Source organism: Acanthochromis polyacanthus, chromosome 6 (genome assembly GCF_021347895.1).
Source record: "Acanthochromis polyacanthus isolate Apoly-LR-REF ecotype Palm Island chromosome 6, KAUST_Apoly_ChrSc, whole genome shotgun sequence".
Taxonomy (NCBI): Eukaryota; Metazoa; Chordata; class Actinopteri; family Pomacentridae; genus Acanthochromis; species Acanthochromis polyacanthus.
Window position 1 is genome coordinate 33,393,073 of NC_067118.1, and position 20,094 is coordinate 33,413,166.

At 41.9% G+C, this 20,094-nt stretch overlaps 1 protein-coding gene across 1 annotated transcript in view; it reads right to left on the reverse strand.

The window, feature by feature from the left end:
- Positions 1-4,525: 4,525 nt before the first annotated feature.
- b4galt5 (UDP-Gal:betaGlcNAc beta 1,4- galactosyltransferase, polypeptide 5) overlaps positions 4,526-20,094 on the reverse strand; it is a 28,885-nt gene continuing 13,316 nt past the window's right edge. The window contains exons 2-9 of the mRNA XM_022192082.2: positions 12,945-13,064; positions 12,137-12,250; positions 11,592-11,719; positions 9,993-10,109; positions 9,627-9,814; positions 9,420-9,542; positions 8,831-8,932; positions 4,526-8,273 (exon numbers count right to left, since the gene is read on the reverse strand). Of these exons, the coding sequence (XP_022047774.1) occupies positions 8,126-8,273; positions 8,831-8,932; positions 9,420-9,542; positions 9,627-9,814; positions 9,993-10,109; positions 11,592-11,719; positions 12,137-12,250; positions 12,945-13,064 (1,040 nt within the window). The 3' untranslated portion in view covers positions 4,526-8,125. The remainder of the gene's footprint in view (positions 8,274-8,830; positions 8,933-9,419; positions 9,543-9,626; positions 9,815-9,992; positions 10,110-11,591; positions 11,720-12,136; positions 12,251-12,944; positions 13,065-20,094) is intronic.

Sequence of the window (20,094 nt, forward strand, 5' to 3'; positions counted from 1 at the left end):
CCTTTTGGCCCTTTTCATGTTCTTATTCCTAAATGTAGTCATCTTTCCTATAAAAATAAACTTACAATAAAAATAAGAATCCTGCAATAAAAGCTGGAATTCCTCAGAAGTTGGCAGAATCTGAAGGGTGGTGAAATGCTATGCAACACTTGAACAATCAGGATTTTTTTTAACACCGGCAGATAGAGCATGTCAAGGTGTAGATGACAGCAAGAAAAAAAAAACTATCTGTTTTATACCAGTGATCTTTGGACAGATCATAATGCAATATACTTTACTGCTCAGGTTGTTTTTGCCCTTCTCGGAAGGGGTGTGGGACCAACAATTAAAAGATAGTGGATAGATAAGTAACAGAGGTTAATAGAAGTGAACAAGAGCAGCAGCGCAGATCGAAAACTCTGCAGGCGTCTACAAGTAGATGACGAATCATGTTAGTGTTTCCATCTCGATGCCCACATTACAAACGAGAAGTCACAGTGTTACACTGAAAATACTCAACCAGTGAAAAGGAAGGAAGAAAAAAAAACCGACATCACTTTCATTTTACTGAGTATCTGTTACCACTGAATTAAGACAGGAAACCTAAGACTAAGCCAGTTGTCAAGTTGCACACACTGCAAGTTTTGCAGAATATCAGCACAAAGTTCAAGACAGCAACATCTCTCACTGATTAACTGGCTGTCAGCATGCAATGGGAACCAGAAATGTATCATTATTATATGCCGTGCAGCATATAGGCTGCAGGAATTGGAGGTGTGACTGCATAGAGTAAGCTGTCTTATTACAGGAATCCATTTTTCGCTCAAACCGCCTGACCTCGCCAAAATAATGCAGAAAGAAAACTGTGCTCATTTGATAAAAGTGTAACTGAAACAGCGTGAGTAGATCTCGGCAAAGCTGCAAATCACACTGGCTCACAAGATGATCACATGAAGTAGTCAGATGATAAAGTGAGGATGTTGGGTCAAAGTGTGGAGGATATTAATGTGTTTATAGAGTCAAGGGTTAGGTGAGATGTAATGACAATGGATGAAGCTGAGCGAAATGAGCTGTAAAAATTAGTTGACCTTGCACCACTGAAGCGCTGTCAGCAGGTCTCCTGTACAGCATCAGCACATAGTTTTAAAAGACAACATCTCCCAGCAACCAGAACAGGATGAAGCAATCACGGCATAATGAAACCCAGAGGCTAGACATAAAAATAAAAATGCTGGAGGGGCAATACAGGGCGGATGGAAAAGGGTGGAGGTCACATGCAAAGGCAGATATGGCTGTATGGGGAGATAGAACTGGCTGAGGGGTGAGAATGGAATAAGAGGAATGATTATGAGCATGAGTCAGGAGAAATACAGCAGAAAGAGTCAACAGAGATAGAGTTTGAAGGCAAATGTGAGCATTGTAGTGGTTACAACAGACAGTTTGGAGAGAAGGGGGAAGCTGGGAGAATGAGCCAAGCCTGCTGAAGAGGAATCCTCGAGCTGATAGACAGGGATGTGACAAGGGCAGGGCAGGCACGAGTGCAAAGGATGGACGCTGAGACAGAAAGCACAACAGTGTCAAGGAGGATGAATAACGTGAGAAGTGGAAGCAGATGTATTTACTGCCTTCTTGTCCCTCGGCTGTATGCCTCGTATCCTGACAGGGAAGTCACAACAGGAGCTGGAGAAAATACATTCCTGCTCGGGGAAGTAACCCTGAACCCTAACCTATGCACAAGCACACAATGCAAACAGTGAGCTAAAATAGGGCAAACAGCAGCAGTGTAAGTTTAAACCCCAGGGCCTGACAGCAGCTGGATGCTCTGCCATCCCTTGGGAAGCAGCGTTACACAAAGTACTGTCCTATTGGTGACCTGGGGAAGACACAGGAGAAGGGGTGGAGGATGGTGAGAGAAAAGCACATCAAAGGGGAAGGGGAGTGGGCTTTTGTAATGCTCATACCTGAAACCATGACAAATAGTTATGTAATACCTAATATGCTACAAATTCATGTGACACTGACACATGGGCAGCATTGCTTTCCCTCCTCCTCTGTGTCTTGTTTTTGCGCACACACACTGGCCGCATCCCGTAAGGCACTGTTGTTCTCTATTACTCAAACATTTGATTTAACCAGATATGAGAGCACAGGCCCTTGAATGCATGATATCAACACATATATCATATAGAAGGTACGCAGAAAGCTTAAAAATTGCGGAAAGCTAAAGGGCATGTCTCTGTAGTTGCTTCTCTTTGTCGAGACCACGTTTTGAAGAGGCACACGCGTTCGCAGAGGAAGTGGGGATGAAGAATGTGACACCATTCTGCATCGCTGAAAGCTACAAATTCAGTTATTCTGCTATTTCCTGATGCAGATTCCAGTTTAAGACGCTCTGTGGGGAGAAGTGCGCTGAAACAGACACACAAGCTGCATACAAAGGCAAAGGCACCACAGATGACATCAAAGCCTTCGAGTAGCACAACACTTGGGAGGGTGCATGTGGACGAATTAACAATGGGTGTGTGTGAGCGCGTGCGTGTGTGCTGGCATGTGTTGTATACACATGCCAAGACAGCTCTTGAGTTCTTAAGAGTTGCCCTCTGTGTGTGTCTGACAGAAAAGTGGCACTGGTGTTAGCATACCAAGGCCTTGTGTTTCCCAGACTCCATTAAGATGTGGCTGCTCCAGCCGGGCTTCTGTTCTGCTGCCAAACTGCTCTTTCTTACACACACGTTGCAACGACTGCTACACAGCAAGAGAGAAGCACTCATAGATGTTTTTGCAAGTTTTCTAATGCAGCACATCATTTTAAGCAGTGTCCACCTCTTCTTTATATTTAAGCCAGTGTGGGGAAATGGCGCTCAGATTTTGGGGAATTATGCAGATATCCCATCCCTGCCACTTAGTATTTCCTTCTCCACAAGCATAATTAAATTATCAGCTGTCACTTCTGTTAACCAGCGGAGATGCGCAGCTAATGTGCTAAATGCCACAGGGCTGGAGCTGCTCTGATTCAATGAATCTTAAGTGACCTATCGTAAAAGCATCTCATTCTGTGTTCTATTTTCTTCTCGTGGTGACATCCTAGAGTATCTGAACAAGCGGCGTCTTTGTCTCAGGGTCCAGCTGTGTACAGTACAAGCCGTCAGCAGAGCACTTAAGAGTGACAAGAATGGAAAATGGGACAATTACAAAGAAAACTAGTAAACCTGGAGTAGAGATGCTTGAATTTTGCTGCTAACTGTGGATCACAAGAGCGGCAGGCCTGGTTTCTGAGCCAAAAGCACAGACAACAAACCACTGTTCAGTGAAGAGTGTTTACGAGGGGGCTTGATGCTGCCTATATCCCTGCTCACAGAGCTTATAGAGTTCCTGTGTGCGCATGCAAGCATTTAGTCAAGCTAAGTAAAATCAATTAAGAGCCCTCATGTGGATATTTTTAGAAGGATCTCAAACAGTCCTTTTTTCCCTCTCTATCATCACCTATTATTGTCCAGGCAGGCTGCAGGAAGTGACAGCAGCCGTTTGAACCACAGTAAAATACTCCCCATTGTTCAGCTCCATCACTTGCAGCTCGTAACTGTGGCCAGTTTGTGCTCTGTGTCTTGATCAAGTAATGAAGCGTAAACTAAATGTCTCTTAACGGGAAGCCTGCCTGTGTGTGCATGTTTACACTCAGTGGTAGTATGCAGTGGAATCAGATTATCATTCACAACATCTAAAATAATCACTGGCCACACTGTGAGGAGGCAAAGGTAAATATAAGCAGACACAGAACACACAATCAGGCAGACATTTATCTTTACAAGTTTCGTTTTATTGGTGTACTCTGACAATAACAATGATGGTATAAAAGAAAATCTCCATCATACAAATTTCAATAATCAAAAGATAATATGCCAATACACAAACAGATCCACATAAGGCTGACATCAAGTTTTGACAAGTGGCTTCAAATGGCTTCAATTCAAGGAGAATTCCTCTCCTTACAATCAGAGAAGATATATTTTAAATTTAGCGATCTGTATCCTTTATTTTTTTTTTTGCATTTTTTTAATAGTTAGCTTTCATACAAAAAAATAATTTCTGCAGATTTTGGAGTGGATTGTGTCGCTGGTTCGGGTGCCGGTGTAAAACATAAGGTGTTTTTGGCTGACACATTGTTATCCCGCAGCGCTTTCCTGTGACCTACACCTTACCCCAGCTGCTGTCACTATCAAAGAGACATCACATGCAGAAACAAGACGCACAACTTCATCTGAAGATTGATGCCCGTGTCTGCCGTGATGCCTCTCTCCTCCTGCTACAGCATGTTAAGTAGAATGCGGAACACCTCTGAGATTGTGAGAGGAATCTAAATTTCATGGGATAAGAATATTTTTCATTAACAACAAAAAAATGTAAAAAACAAAAAAAAACAAAAAAAAACACATCTGTGCTGGGAAGCAGTGATGTAAAAACACTGATGACACTGTGTAAGCTTCACTAGCACTTAAATGGCACCAGATACACCCCCCCCCACCCACCCACCCCCGCCAAACCCCCTCCCCCCACCGAAGCCTTGTTCTTAATGGTAGCATCTGTAGTGATTTAAGACCTTATAGAATTTCTAAAACACTACACACAACAATATTTACAATGATCATTACCTTGATATGCACTTTTTTCAATTTAAATATTTTTTGCTTATAAAAAAAATAAAAACTTGAGTGAAAAAAAAAAGAAACACTGCAATAAATTAAGAAGCGTTAAGGCTGCCAGTCTTGTCAGATGGCCAAAGAATGGTCTCTTCATTTAAACTGGCATAGAATGAATCAGAACAGGTGAGATTATGGTACAATGAAGCCTCTTAAGTGAGCAGCAGTCTTGGTCTTTGTCTGGACAGAGACCATGTACATTATATATAAACAGGAACAAGACTATCCAGCATGCTCTTATCCCCAACTGAGCTCAATCTATTTCCCATTTTAGATAAAAGCAAAAGAGAGTGCTGACCGACTTTGACCTTGGTACTGAGTCATCTTGTGGACGAAGCTGTCTCGTAGTCACGAAAAGAATATCTTTGTAAATATGATGTTGACTGATGAAACTGCTCGTTCTACATTGTGGAGTATCGAGCCTAATACCGACTCTAAGAGTATATAAATCATCCAGAGGGCCTTTCCATTGAAAGGGTCCCTCACGGTCCAAATCTTCACCTGAACACTCACACTAAAACCATTTAGCTTTTGCTATAAGTCTGTCTATCTTTTAATTTAAAGCAATGAAGTACTTAAAAAAGGAGAATATACAGTGTATCATTTAAGTGTCAAGAACTAGAAAGAGAACCTGCAAGTTGTTCACAACCAGGTCACTACAAATCATATTCTTATCAGTGCTGAAAAATGAAATGAAAACTTTCAAAATCTAGATGGAGGACAGTTAAACCCTCAGAAAGGTTTAGCCATTTCACTCAAACACACGCGGAAAAGAAAACATAACACAAATGCTGCTGCCGTCCATGAATTTCACTGGGCACCTCCTGAGTGATTGGCTTGGGAGGTAAACACGTGCTTCTGCTGTGGCAATGAACCAGAACGGATTAGCTTAACCCGGCAGGACGAAAAGGCAGCCGGCTTACACACGTATGAATGTAAACACACTGAATATCTACTCCACCTAGATGCAAGATGGAACTACATAAAAGAGCCATAAAAAAAACTGAAGGATGCTTTTCGCTTGTCGATACCAGCCTCTAGGATGTTAGGATTGGTTCCAGTAAGCACGTAGTGAGAGTCCCTCAATGGGAGCTCTGGAAGGTCAGCACCATTGATTATCAATTAGTATAATGGAGGTTATCAGTGAAATACAGTGACCACTAGCATTTTCTGATTCTGTGTCTTGCTCTTCCTGTGGTTGTCACACAAAATGGCTTCCTCCAGCACATCTGTTTACAAGATTAACAACGTCAGGCATACAAGTCCCGTTCCATTTCATCAGAACCAGCTAGTCATTTCTGAAGAGAAACTCTGACTGAAATGAAACCGCCTCATTTGCGTAGACCTGAAGCTCACAATCGCACACAAATACATGTAACTACGTTTCAGTGCATCTAACACAGTCTGCCGTATGTCACCTACTAGATCATTACGTCAACCGCAAGAAAAATAAAAACGGAAGAGTTAAGGAAAAAAATCCATCAAATAAATAAAACGAGGTCCAGCCTCTGTACTTCCTATTTTATCGTGGGAAAACAACAGTTTGTCACCCAGCCACATTTTCCCCCAAAAGATACATCTTAAGAGACGCATACAAGGCGATTTGTGTGAAATGAAGTAGCTGCATGACTAGAGGACAGACAGTGAGGAGAGTATCTCTGTATGATATTTTAAAAAGGAACTACATTTACAGTATTGGGATATTTTACTCAAAATCAACACTGTCAAACACACAAATCAGAGAGGAGCATTACACTGCTGTGTATTGCCAGAGGGCTGTCAGTCTGTGTCAGGCTGCATGCCACTGAACGCAAACTCTACTCAGATCAACACCCCGGAGTCTGATTTACGCAAAGAAATTCACAAGCCAATGCCTGGCCACAAGTTAACAAAGCTAAACAGTGGTTATCACCTGATGTTCTTAGATAAGCATTCAGATCTGCTTTTCCTTATCCAAGTCTAGATAAAGAAGTGTCAGTTAAAAAAATAAAGGCAGCCATAGATTGGTTGTTGAAGAGATACAATTTTCACAGCACCCGAGGTGGAAAGAAGAGGGCTGGCTAACAGTATTACAAACACTAGACAATCTGAAAAATAACAAAGCAAAAGCTTCTGTAAACACCAGTGACAGTGACAGCAATCAAGTATTCTCTACCTCCAGCTCTCTTCTGTTAAGATGAAGGTGAGTAAATAAAAATAATAAATGCGGGATCTAAAAATAAAATGGCAACTGTTTATCTCTCTCTGGCCTGGATTTACACACCGCACTCAAAGTGAGGTCTAAGGTCAGTCTGCCAGCGTTTTACAGGCGAAGTCTCCTGGAAGTCGCCTCGATAACCTTGCACTGACGACAAGATACATACAGGCCATTTGCATAGCTCTCCCTCACTAACACACAGACACGCACGCGGATACACGAGTTGGGAAAAGGGGTGGCATGTTTGCTTAGGCAAAGTTGAGTTGAATGTGAAGTTTGCATACGCAGTCACTCCTTCTCTGTAGTCCAATAAGGGTATGCTAGCACCTGCGCTATTGCATCTGTATAGTGAGGAAGTCAGGGCTAAGTTCTGCTGTCTGACATTACAGCTTATTGCTAACAGGATGAGCATTGCACTCCTACATACAGCCACTTGCAGGCAGCCAGAACATTCAATGCAACTATGCAAACACAAACATCACAGTCTTTAAATGGTATATTCAAAGGACAAAATATAGTCAGTAAGAGATGATTGAGGAATTAATATTCTCTGAACTTAGAATAAACTATTTCAAATACAATATTTATGACTGAAAACACTCACTCTTTATATCATCTTCTCTTGCTCTCTTCACTTGTAGATTTGGCATACCTTGTGCAGAACCAGCTGCAAGAGTCCACTTTAAGTTGCTGTGTGTTGGTGTGTGTGTGTCTGTGTGTGCATGCAAATGTTTTCACAGGTTTACTGCATTTATGAGATAAGAAGTGCAAGAGAAAAGTAAAAATCAAAGCCTCAGGACCATGTCAGCACATGTAAGTCAGACTCTACTGTGCGTGCATGTGTGGTGTGTGCGTGCACTCCAATGTTCACGTGTATCATAGCCTATTTGAATAAAGCACAATAGTGCAGGGTGAAGCTAATTGTTAACAGAATAAGAAAATGAATTAATGAATGGATGCTGAAGGCCAAAATGGTGCAAAAGGCATGTGGAGACTGAAGTCTAGATAAGCCCAGATGAGAGGAGTGATGGACTGTGGCACAAACAAGTGCAGCAATTATCCCTATTTTCTTGTACGATTTATCAAACATACTTATTTGAGTCTCCTTTTTTTTTTTTGCATACAAACAAAAGAAACAAAGCAATAAATCTGTCAACCAAAAAATCCAAAGCAGTGCTGCAACTGGTGAGATATGGCTGATGTCCCAGAGGACTTTGATTCCCAGGTGTTTTGCAGTCCAGGTCTGCCTACATCAGTAGTCAGCTACGGGGGCAAGTTTTCTGCTCAAGCCGACTGTGATGTTGGTGTAGAGGAGCCTCCTGGACACTAGGGGGGAGTAGTTAAGGTTGTTAAGACCATCCACTTTCTGTCTCTCCTTTGAGTGGCGTAGTAGACTATACCTGCAAGTATACACAGTGAATCAGAAGAGGAGAGGAGAGAAGTACAAATACATAAATGGGAATGAATTGCACCTGAGCATTAATAAACAGGATACTGGGTTGCAAGATAGTACAATCCCGCACTGATTTGTACCGTTTATCTGTGGTTTAGACAAAAACATACAGATTTTTTTCCAGGATTCATAACTACTGCTAGACTAGATGGAAGATTTACCAATTGACTTTTAAGATGTCAATTTATAGTAGGTTTTTTTTGTGTGTTTTTCTACTTATTATATACTTCCTGCAGTTTCTGATTAACAAATGAAAGAAACATTTATTCCCTTGGCTCTTTTAAGTAACTTAAGAATTCAGCCCTGAAGCATACAAGCACATCACATGCAAAGTCTTTAAAAGAGTTGAAATTCTCTCAAAGTCACTGCTCTGGCTTTTCATGTGACTGGCTTATATCACATGAGCCTAAGCCTCATTGCAATTATCAGCTCCCACTTTTAACCAAAGAGTGTTGTGTGTGTGTTTTGTGTGTGTGAATGAGCTGTGCACACAGAGACACTAACCTTCCCAGGAACTGCACTTCTCCGCGATGGTGATGTGGAATTGACATGTAGCGTCCCTGCTCTCCGTGCGGTCTACTTACTGTGTAATTGGCAAACCGCACCCTGCACAAACACGTTTAATGATTTTTATTCCATAGAGTACACAGTTTAGCAGAACAAGCATTGTGGCATTAAGTCTCATTGTCATATTTTCATAGAAAGCATACTATTTATTGCTCTGATAAACAGGCGATAGTATTCCAAACCATCAGTAACATAATAGAGACATACAAATGCAAGACGAAACGATTTTACAGTAACTGCTCGCAAAAGGGATTCCGGATTACAGGTGGAAACAAATACTTGTCAATCAGTAGGAGCTGGTCGTGTATGTTGAGGGCTCTGTGTGTGTACAGCTGCCGGTGAGCTGTGTAGGTGGGGGGGAATGCTGTGAGGCAAAGGCAAGTGGAGGAAAAACAATAACACAAAAGCCTGCTATGTGCCTACCGGCCTAACTCATCTCCTGAAAAAGTAAACAACACTGCCAGCCTCGCGCTGCAGGGCTGTCAGATAGCCCAGTGTCGGCTCTCTCTGTGTGTGTCCCCCTTACCTGTTCCAGAGGTCATCGTCCTCTCCTCCCCAGCCCCAGAATGCATTAGGAAATCCATTAATCTTTTTGAACTGCTTCACCGTCAGGCCACTGACACCACCGAAGAACTCATTATACGGAAGCCTGGGAGAGACAATTACACATATTAGATTCATTTTAAGTACGAATACATTCACAGTATATTCCCATGGAGACTTGGAGACTTACATATAGGAGTACTTGTCGAGTTTGACCGCAAAGTGTCGGGGCATTTCTGTGCAGCCATAATAGTTCCTGTCGTTCTCCATGAGGTGGTCGACATCATGGAAAACCAGACAGTCCCAGTCCATGTCCTTCATAGCCTCTTTGTAGCCCACGTTGAACAGCATGGCTCGGTTAAACGGCTCTGTGCCCGCCTAAAGAAAAAAAAACACGATATTTGATATTATGACAGTTGTTATTTTTTTTAAGGGTTCTTTATCCAACCATTACCTACTGTCAAACAGTGACAGTGCATCCTCCAAAGAAGGGCACCCAATTTCTCAGAGGATCGGGATTCACACGCTGTTAATCGCTGCAAATGTGTGCGCCTACCTGCTCGATGACATAAAAGGCAAACTGGAGTCTCTGTTTCTGCAGCACCGGCACCAGGTGTCTCAGGAGGATGGGCAAATGCTCATGTCGGTTCCGGAATGGAACTAGGATTGCCACCTAGAGACACAAAATGGAGAGCACAACAGAGATGAGATAAAATGCACATGCAGACATACAGAAGTGCATGCTTTGTACATAGGTATGCAGGGACACACAAAGTCACAGAGCCCTTAGATGAGTGCAGGAAATTTTACTATTTGTATAAAGTATTGACTATTTCTGAGACTTGCGATCTCTCATGGGTAGGTAAACAGGAAGACAACATCAAAATCTATTAATTTTCTTCAAGACAAAAGAAAAAAAAAAAGAGTGTCAGGTCTTTAAAATCTCTTTTCCACAATGAGGTCTGACATGCATCAATCAAAGAAGCACTGAGCCTCTAAATGTTGGTGAGAGGTGTTTATGTTTCCCCACGGAGCAGTAGCTATGACAGCGCCCGTTTTTAAGTTTCTTTTGAAGCTCAATGAAAAACGGTGGCAGTGTCACAGGAATGAACAAAAGGCAAAGGAAATGGATAATGTCTGAAAGAGAGACTGCTGGCTAATGAGACAGAAAAAAAATGGTTGTCAGAAAACACACAGTCCCTTGAGCTAAAAGAATGTGAGGAACAGACAGACAGATGGCCAGCAAGATTGTTGTGCAACACAAGAAAAAAAACAGAGGGCAACAAAAAAAGAGTTACAGTAGAGGAACTGGACAAAAAACCGACACAGTACTGCAAAGCACAAAGAAGAGGGTAATTCATACTTTGCCAGTTTATTGTACACTTTTATATGCTTTTGCAATTTTGGAAGCAATTGTGGCGTCATTCTGATTTGCAGTGACTAACAGATTAAGGAGGACAGTAGTGCAGAAGCATGTGTATGAGAAGTTCTTTTCCAGTGTGACGGTAAAGGGATACCTCATTCCAAAACACTGTCTCATGCACTGTGCATTGCATTTTATTAAAGGTTTAACCTCATGTCACAGATATAAACAGAGTGACCAAAAACAGTGCGAACACCTGGGGATGCAGTGAAAGCAGCACCATAATCTGCAACCAACATCCCTCGAAAGCACTGAACAAATTGAATCCTTTAAATCAGAAATCTTGTAGAAGTATTGTATTTGACAACATTACATTTAGTGAGGTGTAGCTGACAACTAAGTGTACATATTTGCAGGCTGGGCACCACAAAGCAAACACCGCTAACAGAAATGTCTTGGGGTGAATGACCACTTATGTCTACAAAACACAGCAAATCACACAGACGTGTACATAGGCATCAAGCCATGTGCAAATCAGTGACAAATTAAAGGGAAACCCCAAAGCCCTCTTGCAGAAATTCTCTCTGGACATTATTCGTCCAAAATTCTTCCCTTTGGTGTTGGGATCCTAGCAGAGAGTGCTGTTTAACACACTGTTCTAAAACCCTCTATTTGGGATAAGATCTACATTACAGCGATACAGTAACCTCTTGAGCCGAGTATGGAGGAGTCGTGCATTTGTTTCTCCACAGAACAGTTTGTAAATCTGGCCAATATCACGTCCACATTTACCTTCCAGCGAGGTAAACAGTCGCTGGGCTTCCAGTAGCCTCCCGAGGACATGCTAGGCTCTCCTTTCAGCAAGAGCCTTTCCACTTCCTCCAGAGATATCTCACTCATATTCACCTCCAACCTGCCCTCTGTGTTTACGGGAGAAAAACAGAGGCAGAGACAAAAGAGTAAGGGATCATACGGGGCAGAAGAGAGTGACAAAGAAAGTGAGAAAGAATCATAGTGTGCATGTTAAAAAGATGAAGACAGAAAGACAGGAAAAAAGCTCAAAAAGTGCATGATTAAGAAAACGTAACAGTTGAGCAATCCGGGACATAAATTACTGGGCTGTGCTATTACAGCATATTTGTATGCATCATCAATCAAAGCTGAAATAAAATGTGTGCTCTGAACCATTTCACTACTCATTACTACAACAAATATGTACAGAGGCACAATGAAAATTTCAAATGACGAACATTTTCTCATTTGATGCTCAATATGCTGCGTATCATGAGCTAAAACATAAACCGAGTAATAAATCAAAACTTTAACAGTGCACTTACTCATGGAGGGCAGCCTCTCGGGGCAAACCTGTGAAGGGAGGTAGGTGAAGCCCTCAGGGAGGTATGTAGTGGGCGGAGAGTCGCTCTCATTGAAGTTGAGGTCATAGGAATAATCTGAAATCAAACATATTTATCTATCAACACAACCATTAGCAGGAGCCTAATAGTCTCCTAATATTCCCCATCTGTAGAGATTAGCTGCATGCTTTATTGTTTTGTATCTATATAAACTAGAAAAGCACTCAGAGAGCGCAGACCTCTGCCAAGGATAGAGAGGAAAACAGGAAACCCATGCAGTAAAGGATCATGAGCTGGAATCAAACCTGCGTCTGTTCTGTTTATGAATCACCTTCTTAACCAGTTGAGCTATCTGGACACCTTGCTCCAATTTGTCGGACGACATACTAACCTATGATGTTTTTGTCATATTTTGGACCACATACTAAAACATAATAAAAAATTCAAAGTGATCCAGAATCCAGGATCCTTTCCGGATTGCCACCAAAATTAAATCAGCTCTTCCTCTTACCATAGTCTACATCCCCTCAAAATTTCATCTGAATCTGCCCAGGCGTTTTTGAGTTATCTTGCTAACAGACAGACAGACGGACAGACAGACAGACAGATAGACAGACAGACAGATGGACAGACAGACAGAGAGACAGACAGACACACAAACACCGGGTGTCACATAACCTCCTTGGCGGAGGTAATTAATGGGTACTTAAACTATACACAACACTAACACATTTTGAAACAGTATTCATGCCTGCAAACCCCCCCGGCACGTCTGTGCACAGGTTTTTACCTGTGCCATTGACGCTGTAGGCCCCTCTCACTACTTGCTCCAGAACCTGAGCTCCGATGTTCTTTACGTTCTCTCTGATCTGGATCCCTCTGGCTTGGACCATGAACACATACTCATTCACTGGGGACAGAGGAAAGAACAAAGCAAGGTTCAAGTCATTGTATTATGATGCCCAGACACACGGAAACTGATTTAAAGAAATTAACTGTGATGTGGTCAAAGAGCACGGCATCTTATCACCATACATGCTTAGTGGTAACAACCTGTAATCATTCATGAGTGCAAACAGCTACTGGCAAAATAAACAAACCCAAACATAAATCCTTCTCACTTCCTTATCTCGTGACCAAAACCTCCCTCCCTTTATTTCTCCCGCTTGTCGAGAAACAATGCATAACAGCACGCATGTTTAAGTAAGCATGTTCATGTCTGCTGTAGTGTAACCACACTCTTCCACCTGATCTGGCACAAACTAATTATCTGCATTGATGACTTAATAGGAGGGATTTCCCAACCACACATCAAGGGGCTTTCGGTCCATAGAAGCCAACTACTGGAATCTTAATCTATGGTGATGGGGAGGAGGAAAGAGAACTCAAACATAGTAACATGGAGGAAAAAATAACCCAACAACGAATGAATGACAATGAATTTGAAATTGGATTGGTTACTGCCTTCTGTGTGGGATAATTGCAATGTTTTGTCTTATTATGTTGTACTATTTCCAGTCCTGTTGATAATGGATTAAACACAGCATGACTCATCTGTTTGTCATGGGAAAAAGAAACTTGAAAAGAGGGTTTAACTGACAGCACAGACAGAGGAAGTAGAGTGTTTTTTTATATCAGTATGTGAAAAAACAGCACAGTAACCACATGTGATATAGTAAGAATGTGCCATGCTGTACGTGCATTTCAAACGACAACAAGTGGCAACTCATCAACGTGATGAATTTCTAACATTTTGAGGAGGACATTTTGTTTTTACAACTGTTCAGTAGATTGAGAGAACCGTTAGTAATGGAAAATTCACTAGAGAAGCTTAGTGAAAGTTCCGCTCCATGTGTGTTGGCCTAAATAATACCACAACAGAGGCTAATGCGCCAAAGAGGAGCAATGCAATGGAACAAAAAGGGGGGGGTTGTGGTCTAACTGTGAGTCACCCAAAAGGCCACACACACCTGCATTCCAGTACTTGCTTGCATGAGAATGTGCATGCACGGTAAAAACGTACGTCACTGATTTGCTAGAAGAGTGAATCACACATATTTCTGAGGCCAGTAAGCAACAGAGGAAAAACTAAATTCCTTGAATAATTTGCAGGATCACCGACTGCTACTCCTGAATTCTTTATTCAGAGCAGCACTCCAACACAGTGCTGCCACAGTGATGGATCTTCGTTAGTAAATCTGTGTCCAACTGCACAATCACTGGCCATTAATCCAATCAGCATTTATCTTAAAGCAACCCCAATATGATCCTTGTGGAGATGTGTGTCTGTGCACATGGTGTGCGTGTGTCTAATACTGCTGAGTTAGAAATCCACGGGATGCGATTTGTCATTAGTAATTGTATTACAGTTTCCATCACGTTCATCTTATTTTGTACAAACTGCCAGGCTTGCAGGACAAGAGACTAGTGGCTAAGCGGTAACTGAAATCAATGATCTCATTTTACTTCTGCAACACGCAAACCCTGCTGTGAAGATGGAGGAAGTCGACAAAAGATAATCATAACAGAAAGAGGAAAAGAACACAGACCAGATCCAGTCGACTTGCACTGCAACACATTTAGAAGAGCATCGACTCACACACACACACACACGCATGCACAAATGCATGCACACACTCGCTGATGTCCTTCTGAGGCGCCATATGATGGAAAAATGCTAAGAGGCTTCTGGAGTGTGAGTCAGTGCAGGCACCAACATATTTTGACATGTCCCATCCTTATGCCTGCCAAGCATACAAGTATGGAGATATTTTTTTAAGCGATGTATTGCCCAACTGGGAAAAGTCCAAGCTATAAATGTACTGTATGTTTCCCTGCAGTACCTCACTAAACCATCTAAACACCTGGGGAGCAGAGCAAAGCAGAATTGCAGTCTAGTCTTTTCTGTCAAGTAATTCTTAAAATTTTGTAAAATTGTCAGAGATAACAGAAAAATATATTATTTCTGTCAAATAAGGTAACGTATTGTTTTTACTGTATATGGAACTGATCTTAAGATCTTAGGCTGAACCTTACTAACACAGCAGGCTACAACAGAAGGCCATTAGCGCTGGGTATAAAAGTTCAGAGGGATGTATTTACACACACAGACACTCTTAAGCATAATTGCATTCATATACAACTACATGGCAGGCCGATAGATTGGACAGAGCCTCTCTACAAGCCAACCCCTGCAGCTCCCCGTCCTATCAGAAGCACCCACCGTCACCCATCAAGCATGACAGGAGACCTTGAACGACCTTGTTTTCTATAGCTCTCACAGAACATGCTGTCCGCATGCCAAGCCCAGCCCACCTACCCTTGTCTCTCTTTCCACACTGCTCCCTCTTTCTTCTTATCTGCCCTTCTCTCCATCTTCCCCTTCATCTCTCTGTGCTTCTCTTCCTGTGTAATGTAGTTTGTATCACTTTCTGTCAAGTCCACTTGTTCCTATCATTTAAGTAAATAATCTGAATGATGGATTGCAGGCTTATGGGGACAATTCCAGGCACAGGCCCTGCACCATATTTTAATGAAACGGAGGTTAATCGAAAAAGAAAAAGCCAACAAACAAGCGGAAAAAAGGAAGCGCACACGCACAAACGCACAACCCCCCTGCTTTTCCTCTGAAAGGCAATTAACTCCACATTGATAGCTCAGCAGTGGGAGGTGATCGGTCCCGTTCTGCTAGCTCCCTGATAAGAGCTGAAAGGCAGTTTTTTCTTCCAACAGAAATGGTGTCTGTGTGCACACACACACACCATACTTACACTCATAGCTCTCAGGGTTTAAAGCTGTCACACTCAGAAAGGGTCATTTTAATGCCACTGCACTGCATATCAGCGACACCCACAGACCCATACATTTATAAAGACACATGGAGAGGAGATCACTATGGGTGCAAAATTCATCAGAACCCTGCTGAATGTGTGCTATGTCAGTTGAATTAATTACACTATCAGTAATGTAGCGCATTAAATTGCCTACACATCACTTAGCAGGTCCATTTCAATAGCTTCCTGGAAAGTAAACAGGCGATTACGCTACACATTAACACTAAATCCCTCACAATTAACTGGAACAACCACTGTAATTTGAGTGTATTGATCTATTGAGGACGTGTAGGATTGCTCAAGATTGGTGATGCTAGCCGACTTCTTTTACAGACATAAAATATGTGTTCCCTTTTTGAACGACTATTGGTTCTCAACTGAAGGGACTAGCATGTTATTACCTCTTTCGACCCTGTGTAAGTGATGCCGAGAAATCCAGAGACTACAGCCAATCAATACTCACATGCAGTTGCCTCCCTGACAAAGCACAAACACACGCACGCACCATGGACAAAGCTGTGTGTTGCCCTATAGGGACATTATACAGGGCTGTCTCCCTAACCCTGTCACAACATTGAGAACTGAAAGAAAGAACCAGTTTAATCTCATTTAAGGAAACACCTTCTCAGTCTCGTCTGCCGTGGGAATTTCACTCTGATAAACAACTGTAAAAAGTATTTCCTTGTGATTTTCGGCAGAAACATGGGTGGTTTTAATCTGCTGTGGTTTCCTGTGACAGATAACTAAACTTACATCCTGTTAGTCTGACCCCGTCAGTCTGTCAAAATCGCACTTGTCCCGTCACACGCACAGTTTGTATGAGTCATTTTACTGTCACAGGATCCTATACAGTGTGGATTATTACTGAAGAAACATAGAAAGTCGCACAAAGCTCTCCATTGTGGATAAGATCATTTGAGTGATCTCAATTTGTGCAAAAATACTCCTAAACTAAGCCACACCTCTGGGAGGAGAACATCATCCCACTCTGAGGAATGTCTTGGTTGAGCATTTTGACAGACTACAGTTTTGTGGAAATCCCCACTACTGCAAGGAGATTCCTCTGATGTTGTGACACTGGAAATGGTGCACCATATCAGGAAGCCTGCATAGCTCCAGTATTTGTAAATGCTTGACTTCCTGAAGAGATACCATCTTCACTGTACTTTTGTTAACACTAGCATTCAAGCTGTTGTGGATACATTCAGGTTGCGAAAGCAGCAATGTGCAGAACTTTCCCAAGGGGGCTATTCTGTGCTCACTATGAAAAAAAACACATATATGCAATAGTACGAAGTTGACGCATCTCCTTCGGCTACACACACACACACACACGAGCACCCAAAAATAAGAGAACAAAGGTGCGGCAACTGGGCTTGATCTGAGCGCTGGAAGGTCAACATACACAAAGCTCACTTACTGTCATAATGGGCTGACTTTGCAAATGTTAACACTTGTAAATGTTCATAGAAATCAAATTTATTGTGTTGTATTTCCGGTTTTAGTCATTGGGGAAGAGAGATAAAGACCAATCCCACCCTTCTCCTCTGTATGTGCAGTACTGCAAGAGGATGACAACTATCTATAACTTTATTGCATATTCAAATATCAGCTGTTCTTTGAGTTATTCATTTAGCCTATAAAATACCAATAGTACACAAGTGCATAATGACAAAAAACAACCAAATGCATACATTGATAAACTCTAATGTTTCTTATTTATGTGTGTAGAATAATTCCGGAAGTGTTTTACTCAACCATCAAATATTTTTCTGATCTGTAATCACTTCAGTGCTAATGAGAATTAAGATTTACCGTTACAAAATGCAGACAAATATAAAGATTCTCTCTGTGATTAGCAGTGGTAGTAGAAGCAGGAGTATTACGCTATCAGTGGATTTTTTTTATGTCTTGTTACATTAACACAAACCCTAGCCTCTTAAGCCTGTCTATACTTTCTGTTTAGTGATATTGACATTTCAAATGGGAAAATCATGCTCCTGTTTGTTAAAGAAACACTTGTGGCTGCTGAAACCTGCACGTACTACGTAGTTCACAACAGGACGGCAGGAAAACAGGGAGGATGGGTGGGGGTGCTGCAACTGGTCAAGAGAGGTTTGGGATTTTCATCAGCCGTTACAAAGACCATCTGTGCGAATGAAAATGTGATTTGACTCGCTGAATCTGTCTTTTGAAACATACCAGAATGAGCACAATCAGTTGCAGCTGATAATGAGGACAACTATTACTCCAGTGCTAGTTATGGTCACATGACACTCAGTCATAAGTGGATCATGAGGTTTCCTCCAAACCCACAGCTGCACTGCACGCACAGGCACAGGCACACAGGCACGCACACAATCTGGACTGCATTGACCAGAAACATCATCATGTGCACAAGAATTCAAAAATGTTCCCATGAGCACCATCGCTCAAATGGACATGACAGGACATACAGACAACAAAAGTCCACAACAGTAAAAATAATCTTTTTTTTTTTAAAAGCACGACAGACAAGTTTCTCAAAGCAGCTGTCTTTAAGACAAGCCCAGTGCTGTTGGTTTAGTGCAATAGAAATGACGTCAGCACTTATCACAGTTCCTGGCTGGCTGCCCACATCCTGAGAGCATCGAAACCACTTGCACTCCCGTCCTCCTTTCAATGCTGCCCACTTCCTCTTATGCAGACAATTTCGTTCATTCAATCATTGTTCTCCATTCCCCCCTCCAGCATCGCTCTTCTTTGATTTGTCTCCACCCCGTATTGGTGCTAAACGTCGGCCCATGAAGAAAAACTGAGTAAAAGATAAAGATTCTCTCAGTTTAAATCACCTTCCGTAAAAACATCGGGGCTTTAGTGGCGCTAATGACCTCTCCTAGTTTCTTTGATTCATATTGTCGTTTCTGAAAGAAGAAAATCATCCAGGTGACAGAAAACTTCTACTCTAAGCACTTCATGTCAACTTTTTAATAATTTTGCGCTAAAATTGCCATTTGCAATGTATCATCAAATCAAATCAAACTTTATTTGTATAGCACTTTTCATGCAAGAAAATTGCAACTCAAAGTGCTTTACAGGTTAAAAACAATGCCTCACCATCCGACCACTGAACCCCCCCACCTCTGATCCCACACAGTACAGGAACATTCACACCTCCCCACTACCCACGCCCGCCCCCAGCCCACCCCGCAAACATGCAGTGGAGCAACAGACATTAAAATAGTTGACATAGGGCTGGGTACAGATGAACCAGAGGAGGAAACACCACCTGAGGAGCCATCTGTAGATGAAATGTAGATGAAAGTAAGTGCACTTTAGGTGAAATCGCCACATGTCGATACAAAAAAACGGCTGCCGACCTTGAGAAACGTAGGAGCTTCCCTCAACTAGATTTGTTACACACTGTAAGCCGCTTTGTGTTGCGTCCATCCACAAACTAAAGAGATCTAAACAAACACAGTAATGCATACAGTTGCACAAGAAAACACAACCATACTGCTTGAATATGTTTTGTCCACTACTTCAAATTTCATCCACATGCAAGGGTGAGGCTTCAGACACTGTGCTTACATAAGCGAGACTCACACACTTCAACCATTGCCCTGTCAAAGTTCAGCATATGGGCCTGCAGGTGTTTGATTTTTTTTTCCTCTGTACGCAGAACAAAAAAAAAAAGTCAATGGATTGCAAAAAGTTCTTTGTTAATATTGAGAAAACTGTGTTAAAAAGCTTAAATATTAGATAAGATACTAGTTTTGTTAATTATCACAGAGGATTCATTCCACAGTTTCTTCAATGGTAAGAAAAATCATGTGGCAATTATATATTGGCCATGAGTCACATTTAGATTAAAAGAAAAATTGATCCTAAAATTAGCACTACCCTAAACACTGGGTTCCTTTTACCGCCACTGTATAACAGCACTAAACTGCACCACAAAAAAAGGAACTTTGACTAAAAACAAAACTGAGCACTGCAGACGGCAGATGTGGGATAGCAGCAGGATTGGCATGGACTATTTCATGGGTAGGCGTTGGTTAATGAAAAAACAGTTTCCAATTCTGAATAACTGAACTCAGTGTTGTTCACAATTCCGTGGTAAAAGAG